The sequence below is a fragment of the Macrosteles quadrilineatus genome, unplaced genomic scaffold, assembly GCF_028750875.1.
Source record: "Macrosteles quadrilineatus isolate MER2022 unplaced genomic scaffold, UCM_ALF_1.0 Scaffold_6__1_contigs__length_79288215, whole genome shotgun sequence".
In the NCBI taxonomy this organism is placed as follows: Eukaryota; Metazoa; Arthropoda; class Insecta; order Hemiptera; family Cicadellidae; genus Macrosteles; species Macrosteles quadrilineatus.
The window spans coordinates 67,176,867-67,188,804 of record NW_026542599.1 but is presented as its reverse complement, the minus strand read 5'-3'; the positions used below and the strand labels follow the sequence as shown (position 1 = coordinate 67,188,804).

Genomic DNA, 11,938 nt, shown 5'->3' with positions numbered 1-11,938 from the left:
AAAACTAAAATGGTTTTTTTTTGCGTAATAATAAGTACCAATTTAACGTGTAATTAATTTAAATTAAAATTTGGGAAAATATTTTTTATTTTATATCAACGAAAAATACGAGATGGTCACTACATTATATTCAACCCATAATTATAATACTTTATTTAGATAACATAATTTGGAAATATTTTTTCCTATCAATTAGACGTCAAATCATCGTCAAATCATCCTAAAATTACTTTTAATTTATAAACTATTACGTTCTATATATAAGCAGTAACTCTTTTGAATTATACCTTTTGGAAATTAATCACAATCTTTTTTCTGTAATCCAGAATCAAATTTCGTACAATACAGAGTCTGTATCGTAATACAGTGTATACACAATTTATTCTGAAGATTACTTCCTAAGAAAATCGTCTGATTTCCTCACCCAAAGGTAAATTTTGTCAACAATTTGCTTCTCTACCGATCTGCCGATTCTAGCGACCCAGTTTGTGGGTCAGTGTGTTACGCATTGCTCTGCTTGGCGCCCAGCGTGGGGCTCCCCGTGCCGCTCCCGCAGGCCACGCTCGCGTCGTCGTCGCCGTTGTTGTTGAGCTGGGCAAGCTGCTTGAATTGCGACGAGTTGATGAAGCGCGGGTAGGAGTCTCGGTGCATCAACGTGTAGATTTGCAGCTGAGCCTCGTCGAACGTGTGCGGGGTCGGGGCGACCATGTTTTTGTTGACGATCTCCCTCACTCGGGAGTCCAAGCTCACCTGTGAAAAGGTTGGTATTGTGGGTGTGAAATTTTGCTAAATAAATGTAGACTATATAAAAAATATCAACACAAACGATGAACTTTTTGTAATTTCATTCTAAAAAATTGGAAATGTAGAATTATTTTACATGTTACAGGTAACAACAACATAAACACACAACAACATTCCACTTCAACATTAAGAGTATGATTCCTTTGAGACTAGCGGCCATCTTGGTTTATTTCCAACAGCTGTTAAAGGGTTTTTTCAGTAAAAAAAAATTTTTTTGACATAACAAATTAATTGTAATTTAAATATTTAGTGCACTGTAAGATCAGATATTTTCTTTCTAGTTTTGTAATTGTTTTCCAAGGGAGTCAAAGAGGCTAAAGGAAATCTTGGACTTGGATTTGCCAGCCCTAAGGACAATGGTAACGTTGTTGATTTCACATCCGCTAAAGGGCTCTCAAAATACTTTTCAAATATTAAAGTGATTTAATTTAAATATCTAGTGCACGTTGGGATTATAAATTTTTATACCATTCTTGTAGTTGTTTTATGAGCTATAATACAGCCACATCTAATACTGTATTAGAGGTAGCTGTGGCTATAATGTCTAGCCTCCAAGGGCTCTTGAGTACATTTATCAAATGCCATGTGCTGATATAAGCAAATTGCTCAAGCACTTAAATATAGTCACTTATATTGTACTTGAAAGATTGCCCAAGTTGTATATTATGTGAGAATACCCATTTGGTGTGGTTCGTGTAACTGTGTCTGTAATAGTTTCTTAGGCTAGTTTTGCTCTTGCAAAAAATATTTAAATTTTTCAACCCTTTTAAACTTGATTTTCTGTTAAGTAGATACATTGTTTTTGTCACTTGAAGGCATAAATATTGCTCTAATTCGATTATGGCACAGTAACTTCTGACTCTTTTTTCCATTGTATTAGAATATGGATAGCCCATTCTCCAACAATGTCTTCTTACAAAGCTTTGTGTTCCTGTCGTAGTAGTATCTTGAAAAATTATACATACTACTCCTTTTCAACTTAACAATTGTTGGACAACCAGTCCTCAAATTAAAAGCTACTAGGTACTTTACTGTTCATTTTGATTGCTAAGAACAATGCTTACCTCCTTTGGAGAGAGTATGGAAATGTAGTCTTCATAAATAAACCTGGCTTTCTCCTCAACAACGTCGGGATTTGCCTCCCTTTTCAGCTCCTCACAGGCGAGCCAAAAGAGTATGTTCTCCTCGCTGTACTCACACCGCAGGAAATCTCTGAATACTTTCCTGCCCGCTGAAACACCGGGTGGTAAACATTATATTCAGCTATCAACTATCAACTTTTTTTACAGTTTTAGCACTATTTAATGTTGTACTGAATATCAAAAGGTTAGTTCCTAAATGAGTTAAAGCATTTAGTTTATTTATACTGACCTGGAGTTTTGAAACTAGGGTTTAACATGTTTTTATTTACTTCGTAAACAAGGATTTAGATGCAAACTAAATCATTAACTCTGAAAGGTTATAAAATCAGTGGATGATTGCCATACATAACAAGAACTATAATCATAGACTAACTAACACAAGTAGACTTCTCACCCCACTGTAAATTTTGAAGCTCGTTTTTCGTGTCTAGTTCGTGTTCGGTGACACTGATCGATAGTGTCGACGAAATTTTGTTTAAATTTCTTTAGCTTTAATTTCATTTTTGCTTTACCGTTTGGTTATATAACTAGGGGACAAGTTATTATTTATGATTAAATCGTAATATTTGGCTAAACGAGGTTTTAAATGACTGAAATAGCAGGAACAAATTGTGAGCATAAAGTGAGCCCTACTAGTGCACCGGACAGAACCAACAATAAAATTAGGTTCAGCTGTTTCATAAGGATGAGAAGTCCTCTAAGGGAGCACGTTTTATATATGCAATAATGTAGGCATTAGCATGTATAAAACATACTCCCTTAGTAGATATGGCATTAGTCAAGAGAGTGATTAAATTATACATTTCAACACAGTTAATGTTTGAGAACTAACTTTTCGCTGTGATAAACCCACCCACAGAAACAAATAAACAACTTAATTTTCACAAATGTATTCCTTATGTAGAGTATACATAAACAAATCATGAACCTAACAAATTAAAGGTTTATTAGATTACATTGGCTAACAGAAAGGCTGAGTGGTACAATAGGGGCTTTACAAGGCAGGCTTAACACACTTTACAAAGTCTGGCGAATTCATAACTGAACGTAGTTTTGCCCTTTGTCCACCATTGTCCAGCTATAAATTAATTACTACTGGGTGCCTTTTGAAGAGCTAAATTGGCTACATTATCCTTTTGTAGCTATGATAGAACAGTTTATTTTTCATCATTAATATATTTTCCTAAATTTATATAGAAGCTTATGCATTTAACAACTTTACAAAACAAAATACTGTATAATGCTCATATGTAGTTAGCGATCAATAACTTTATTATTATAATAAAAATAACTAAGATCGGGTTTAGTAATTGTTTTAATTTATCTCAAACATTCCAAAACTCAAGCAAATTCATTGTACTGTATTACAATATTGAAACAAGAAAGGGTGTATCCTAACACATTCATTACAACTAGCTTCAACTCCATCAAAATATTTATTAAACTCAAAACAATGGTTTGATATTGGTTTGTCTGTCTGAAATAGTCATGCCTGTGTAAGTCATTAATATAAACCATACCTGTAAAATATAAAACTGCAAATGTTTTTTTTTCGAAAAACTGTTTTCTTACCTGAACTCCGCATCAGCTTGTCAAAGGACTTTCCCCACATGCGTATTTCTTCTAGCGTCGGTCTGCAAAAAAAAGTCGTATGAACATAATTTACCAAGAAAATATGTGTAGATGTCACTTTAAATAACGTTCTTTTGACTATGTACTTGATTATACCCAAATTAGATTTTCCAACTTGTTTTTCAGTGAATAACTATAATGCTTAATAATAGACTATAAACTATAATGCTAGGCACATGTTTAATTTTGAATTTACTACGATTAATGACAAGAATAAATAACACAGTAATTAAATATCAGAAAAATGATTACCGCGTAAAACTTTTACATGTTTAATGCATTTGTTTTATTTTGAAAATGACGGGTTCTATTGTTATACTGTTATTCAGTTTCGCTTACCATAATGGATGTTATTTATATCCCAAAGTGGTTTCTTTGATAAGTTAAAACTTTGTCTACTTAATTAGAGCCTTGTGGGGTTAAAGTTTGCTTAACATTAATGCTATGGATACATTTATGACCGTTGCGGCTCATTATTTGCGGCATAGATTGAAAATATGTATACTGTTCAGTGGTTGATTTTGACAACCAACCTATATGTACAGATATTTAAAAATATTCATTGTTGCTAATGATAATCCATAAAATGTAAGAAACGTGTGCTGTAGATTTAACATTTCTTGACACCCTGATGCTAAGTAGATATTATTTATACTTTATATTGCATAAATAGATATTATTTCTACTAATTCAATATATCGAGGCTACTTGAAATCAAACAATATTTTCCTATCTCGTTTGCTGCTGAAAATCGAACACGAATCGTTGTACAAAAATACCAAAGAATGTCAGTAGTTTAAAAATAAGTACCTTATTACACATTAGGTATAGAGGGAAAACATCTTCACACACGCACACAATTTCGCCATATTTATGTATCCACTCTTTTCGTATGTAAAACATACTAACTTATACCTTGCTATCTAAATATAAATGAAGAAGGTCCTTATTCAATCCCAATGGGATTGTCAGTTACAGAACAAAAGATAGGAATAAATTACATGTCACATTTCAGCGAGTATTTTAATGTTAAGCTCTTCCATTATAGATTCCCACCCCTCTCCGGAGACTCTTTCTCAGCTTCAAAACAAGAATATAAATCTCTTTGTATTCTCAGCCTTTGACTTTTCTTAGAAACGATTGCAGAAATAAAACAGTTATACTTTTGTCCTAGATGTTAAGTTTTATACACGAATGTAATTGCATCTGCTTCTAGGATTTGTTCAAACATTTACTGCTCATTCAAGGAGAATGTTTGATAATTATTTCAAAAAACTCATTGCTCCAAATCCATTCAGTTGTTTCAGTATAATATCTCTTTAATTAACCTTCAAGCGTATTATGGCCTCGAAAACTATTCATTTTTCATGTAAGTTCTCAAAGCATGCATATTAAATGTCATTTCTTGTGCTATTATTTATTCTTTGTTCTTAAGCTTAGCTTAAATCACTTTTAACGTAAAAAGAAAAATTACACTTAAGTAAAGTTTAAAATAAAAACCGGTTTACGGTTTTTTAGAAAAAACTTAGCTTTTGACATAGCCTAGATTGTTCCTGTAAAAAAATGAAGGATTGGTTATAACACCATAAACTTGTTAACAAAGTGTTAATATACTATAATAAATTGCATAGATAAGCGCTAAAATATATTAAATTTATAATTGAATTTTTTATTTAAGTTTTAAATGTGACTTTAAAGCATTCTTTTTTTCAAAACATTCGAATCCGTTCATAATTGAAAAGAGTGCTAGTATATATAGTTCAATGCTAGTTTATTATTAAAACGGCCATTTGGACAGCGACTAAAATATGCAATGATTGGTTCTTCATAACTTTGCCTGCGGAATAAAATTTGTCTTTTACTTTTATAAATATATGTTATATTAGAGTTAGGAAAGGTAATTGTAAAAAAAAGAAATGACTTTTTAACACAAAACACGCGTCATAAAACTCCTAACTTTATAACGAAAATTAATTAATTGTACTATCCAAATTAAAACAAATTTTAAACGCATTTAGTATAAATTAAAAATGCCCATTTTATTTTAAGTGAACCGAAACTATCACAGAAATATACAAAAAAAATAAATACGTTATTGTTTAGTCATAAAACAGGGTAAACTTTGATTATGTACATTTTTGTTTCTGTTACTCGCAATCCTGGTTATACTATACAGATTGTAAAAACTTTGTGTTAGATTTTTACTACTTTATCTTTATTTATTTGATTCCTCCGTAAAAACGCTCCAATAGTGTAGAATTAAAAGTTAAATAAATATATTCTACAATTAATTGTAACAAAAGGAACTTAAATTTTTTTTTCCTATAAATGGTTTAGAATAAAGTCAATTTAGGATCCGAAGATTCTAAATCTTCTAAGTATATAGAGTGAAGTTTTGAGACATAAAAAAATCGTTGGCACCAACGAATTACAAAACGTAAAGAAAGTTTTGAAGCTTGAGTAAAAAGTAATTAGTAAAGTAATTTGTATTTCGTCAGTGTTAGAGTAAGTAATTTAGGCAATTATGAAATTAATCTTCTGCAAAAGTTTTCACTTAAACTTTGAGTTAAATGAAAATGTAATGACTGCCTTCAAACTCAATATTGTGTATTTGGGAATTTCCCGAAAAACAAAATGTTTGTAAATTTTGATTGTTACATCATAGATAAGCTATATAGGCCTATACTATTATTTAAAAAAAATTAGTTTGATTATTAGTATTATTGACAAATGTACAGTCATTATTGGATCATTAAGAGTGGATAATGATCTTCTCCTACCTGGCTTCCAGCCACAATATCGTTATTAGCTTCGTTAAATGTTACATTATTCTAATCATCTGAAATGTCTCTACTATTAATTCATTATTTTTGCTTTTTACACCGTTTCAATTCGTCTTTTTTATACAGGGTGTTTCCGAATTGACTGGACATATTTTGTGGACTGGTTCCCTGGGCTAAGACAAACATAAAACACCGTATAAGCATAGATGAAGTAATATAATATGATATAATTATATATATAATTATATTACTTCATCTATGGTATAAGTATGGGTCTAAAGTGCCTAGATTTCTGTCTGTCGGTCTGTTTGTGATTTTTATAAATTATTTTACATCTTGGACATTTTTCAAGATAGAGATTTAAAATTTGGTATGAATGTGTAGTTCTGAAAGTAAAAAGAACTGTGAAAATTTTGTTCCAATATCTCAAGCCGTTTCCATATGGCGGCCATTTAAAATCTTTAATGCCAAATTTCATGAAAACTGTAAATATTAAGAACATTCTTTGCCTTACCTAAAGGATAGAAGATTTTAATACAAATCAAATAAGACCTTCTTGTTTGTTAAAATCGGATGAAAAATAACTGAGTTGTCAGTTTTTTACTACATTCGGTTACGCAATTTAATAGGACTACCATACTTGAGAACATGGTAGTCCTATTAAATTGAGTTTTAAATCTCTCAAGATATAAAATAATTTATAAAAATCACAAACAGACCGACAGACAGAAATCTAGGCACTTTAGACCCATACTTATAAAGTGTTTTATGTTTGTCTTAGCCCAGGGAACAAGTCCACAAAATATGTCCAGACAATTCGGAAACACCATGTATTTTCTTTTATAACTTATTATTATTTATAGATTATTTAGGATACTGAAGTATTTTTGTACCGTTATTCGTTACAGAGACAATTAAAACAGAAATTAAATTAAAAAATCCCATGTCATTCTTACGGAAAATAAGTATGCTTGTTTATGGTTATATTTGAACAAACTTGGATATTTATTTAGTACTAGCTGTACCCGCGGGCTTTGCCCCGTTTAACTTCATAAGTATTCGCATGGCTCATTCACGTCCTGGTTGAAGTTCGTTCGCTACGCTCACTCACCTTTAGGTTGGAGCTCGTTTGCTGCGCTCACTTGCCTTCAGGTTAGCTCGTTCGCTACGCTAACTTCTTTAATTGAAACAGCTGTTAAGATTCATTAATTCCTTTTAAATATGAAAAATCATAAGGTTAACATGGGGAACTACAGAGCCACTAGGGCGGAGCCCGAAAGGATTTTTGAGATAAGAATATGCTTTAATGTTAATCGGGAATGTGAGCTATCATCATGCCAAATTTCAGCCCAATCCGTCCAGTAGTTTATGCGTGATTGAGCAACACACACACACACACAAACACACACACAAACTCACAAACTTTCAGATTTATAATATTAGTAAGATATACTAATCTATTAATATTTTACTAAAAATACACTTGAATACCCTCCCGGTAGAAACAAACCTAGGTACTCGTTAAACCTAATGCTATTGAAATAGATTTAATTGAAAGTTAAATCAGGAAAATAGAAATTCTCCAGGTTTGCTGCGGCGGGGGTATTTTATACTATTCTGAAATGAATTTCTCTGCAAAAAAGTCTCTGTAATGGAAAACGCTTGGTCAATAAGGGTTTATTTATTTATCCAGGCCCAAGCTATCTCGAGAAAATCAATTACTTACAGACCTTTTTTCAACATACAACATCAACGGATATTGCTCCAGTAGCAAATATTTTATGAGTAGCCTATTATAATTCTTCATATTTTTAACACTATGTTTTAATAAGTCTAATTTCCAAACTATTATGTTCAACTTGACATGAAATAAGTTTATTGTACATAAAGTACGTACAACCGTGTTCGATTTCAAACAATAATTCTACAAGCACTCCAAAATACTGTTCCGATTTCAAGGAAACAGATCCGATAAGTTTTATAAGATAATTCTAATAACTAAAGTCAAGCGTTTGGTAAACGAATAAAATCAGAGCAAAGTTGTTTGGAAGGATTTCATTACAGTGTCCTTTGTAACTCAAGTAAGATATTGTTTGAACATGATAACATCGCACTGTTATTATTAGTTACAATGGTGTCTTACTATTTTAACCTAACCTAACCTAACCTAACCTGACCTGACCTTTCCTAACCTAACCTAACTCAAGTATGACATTGTTTGAACATCATACAACTATCGCACTGTAATTATTAGTTACAAAGGTGTCTTACTATTTTAACCTAAACTAGCCTAACCTTACCTTACCTAACCTAACCTAACTCAAGTAAGATATTGTTTGAACATAATACTAGATTCCAACAGGTGTCTTAGGAATGGATTAAAAATTAATCAAATATTGTCTTAGGAAGACGACGAGTACGGAAAACATTAAAAGGGGAGAACGAAAATAACATAACGAACCTTTAGGACGAGAGGGTCAAATTATAATGTTAAGCTATGTTTGAGATACTCCTAGGTATCTTTTAGTAAACCCCTTGCTTTGTCAAAACTATGAAACATAACTATATGTCATTCGAATAACGAATGGTATTGGACCTACATGCAGCCAATGAATATCAAACATCCATTGGCCAAAGAAAGATCCCACCAATGTCAATGGGTTTAGTAAAATGCCAAAACATAGGTAAAATTATAAGAGTGACAAGTCCAAAAAATTTACCCAAACCACTTTGTAAAAAGTGTTTAAAATATTGTTTTTACTTGTTCCTTGCTCTGTTTAAGCCGAACACGGTTAGCAATGATATGTTCCATTCATGTCTTAGTCATACTCGTATAGGTGCCCCACGAAGAGTTTTGGAAATTTAATTGTATATTACTTGGCCTTTATGGAACGAAATTTTAAAAACCTTACAAAATCTCATAAATAGGGTTTAAAAGTAATTTGTGTAAATTTCAGTTTCTTAACATTGGTAAAAATGGTCAAAATTTTTTAATGAAATTCCGATTTGATTGCGATAAAAATTACTTTCTTAAGAATTTACCTGATTCGTTCACTGAATTGTTCTTCGCTGTGAAGTTTTTCTCAATTAACTAATGTTGAACAGCTGTAAGCAACAAAACATAACCTAACTTTCTCCATGGTAGTTTATTGAAACAGAATTACTTATTTTTACAAAACGTGTATAGGATCCTAAAATTCTCACAAATTATTTGCAAACCCTATTTTATCGTGTTAATTTTAAAACTTTTGGTGCATACACAACCGCTTACGTAAACAACCAAAGGTCTAAACCTCTTCGTGGGACACCCTGTACATTAAACAATAATAAACAACAAATAAATATTAATGCACTTACGGAGGTTCACCATCACAGTTGAGAGAGTCTAAGTTATTGGAGTCTTTTCCTTTGGAACCACTGTCTTGGCTTCCCTTAACAGCCAGGCTGAAACAAAAACAAAATCACACTCAGTAAAACAAACAAAAATACATTCATGTGAACAAAATAAGTTCATTTGTCAAATAGAAGATGGAAGTCAAAAATTGAATCTCATGAAAACAAAACCAACGTTGATCATGGAAAACTGGTCATGAAGACAATATCTGGAGGAACAAATTGTAGAAAATATTGACAGGAAAATTTAAGTTGATCTGTTGAGACAGGTTTAATTAGGAGGATTGAAACACAAATAAAAAATTGTCTGTAACAAAAACCCACCAAGGAAAAATTTCATAAAGAGATTTAGTTTATATTGCTACAGATTTCGTGGTTTCGTGTTGTATACTGTAAATCTTTAACATAGATATTTAATTCCTTTACTTTTAAAACGCGACGTAATTATAATTATTAACACTATTTTTTACTTTATTTGGTTTTCTGGTGGATGAACTTATTTTTAAAATCGTTTGGATAGTACTTTTTTAATATAACATCTTGATACAAAATCTTTAAAGATAAAATTGTACCCTAATTCTGTACAGATATCGTATTAAAATCTCAAGGATGTATGGGTCATCTGTAAATATGCGGTTGGAGACCAGATTGACTAATACAATCATTAAACGAATTTACGACTCTCATAGATGTTCTGGGAGAATGAAAAGAATTTAATTGCTAGGGACTCTTGGGTCCTCTTTACAAGAGTCCTCTTTATATATTGCCCTGAAAACTGTGTCGGAATCCACTTGTAAAATACTTCTATGTTCATCAATTCGAATCTAGTAATTCCTATCGTATTCGTCTTCTATCATTATAAGTATGAGAAGAAGTAAAATATTGTAACATTATTTACAATGGTGACAGATTTGAACCAGTCAACCCGGTCATTTTCAGGCCCGGTCGAGACTGATATAATTTATAAAGGTTTTTACCTACCTAACATTTTTTTATAACAGACACGTTTATCAATATGAAGGTATTTAGTAATGTCAGTTGGACAAATCGGACGATGTAATACAAAGAAAGATAGTAGGGTACTAGTAGGGGAATATTTGCAATACTGTATAATGCATTGAATTTATTGTGTTATGGTCTTAATAGTCATCAACTTTTTTGAAATAGGTTAGCTAGTTTAAAATGTTCACACGGTACAATCTAACTATATTTATTAATAGTTTATTTAAAATTTCTCTTATGTTGTAAAGCTTGATGTCTTTTTTTCAACTTGTATGAAAGTACGAATCCATGGTAAAACGGGATTTCATCTAAGGTAGAATAAATTAATGACTAAATGAGTACCGTGGTTATTTTTATAAATACATAAAGAGATAATATATTATTAGATTACTAAATCTCCACGTCTTACAAAACAACCAAGTTGTATAATGATCCTGTTATATAATGGGTTGTTCATTAAATAAATAACTAAATAAATAAATAGATAAATTAATAAATAAACAAATGAACAAATAAATACATAAACAAACAAATAAATAAATAAACAAATAAATAAATAAACTAATAAATAAACAAATAAATAAATACACAAATAAATAAATACATAAACAAATAAATAAATACGTAAATAAATGAATAAACAAATAAATAAATGTCTATTCATAAAGATTACACTAGTAGACAAATTATGATCTTAGACCCGATCCTGTGCCGAAAGTATGTTGCTAAGTGCAATTAGTGGATTACCATAAACAAATACACAACAATCATTGAGTAAAATGATTCTAAGGACGGATTTCAATAAAGAAAACAAAAATAATATTGCGCAAGATTGTTTGTTAACTAAAATTGATAGCCCACTGACCGAAGAAAAGACCAACAAGCTTTTTACATTACATGCAACCATCAGTCACTTAAGGCAATTAACATCATTAAATGTAGAAGAGGCCAAATATCTCGGTCCTGGATATGATTTTATTGACACTTGTGAAAGTTGTATAAACTATTATTTTTATAATTATGATTTCTCGTGTGTGACAAAAGTTTAAATTTTAAATCGAACCTGGATCTTATATCAAGTCAAGTTGATAATTTTTTTTCCAGCTGAGCTACCGCGTACAATGCTCCTAAATTTCTCCCCTCAAAAAATATTAGTTACGTTGATTAGTTAATAACTATCGT

At 31.2% G+C, this 11,938-nt stretch overlaps 1 protein-coding gene across 2 annotated transcripts in view; it reads right to left on the bottom strand.

Annotated features, from left to right (window-relative positions):
* Nucleotides 1-241: 241 nt before the first annotated feature.
* LOC128997234 (regulator of G-protein signaling 20) overlaps nucleotides 242-11,938 on the bottom strand; it is a 178,017-nt gene continuing 166,320 nt past the window's right edge. For both annotated transcript variants that reach the window (XM_054422845.1, XM_054422846.1), the window contains exons 3-6: nucleotides 9,719-9,805; nucleotides 3,519-3,580; nucleotides 1,869-2,035; nucleotides 242-750 (exon numbers count right to left, since the gene is read on the bottom strand). In XM_054422845.1, coding sequence (XP_054278820.1) covers nucleotides 502-750; nucleotides 1,869-2,035; nucleotides 3,519-3,580; nucleotides 9,719-9,805 — 565 coding nt within the window. In that variant the 3' untranslated portion in view covers nucleotides 242-501. The remainder of the gene's footprint in view (nucleotides 751-1,868; nucleotides 2,036-3,518; nucleotides 3,581-9,718; nucleotides 9,806-11,938) is intronic.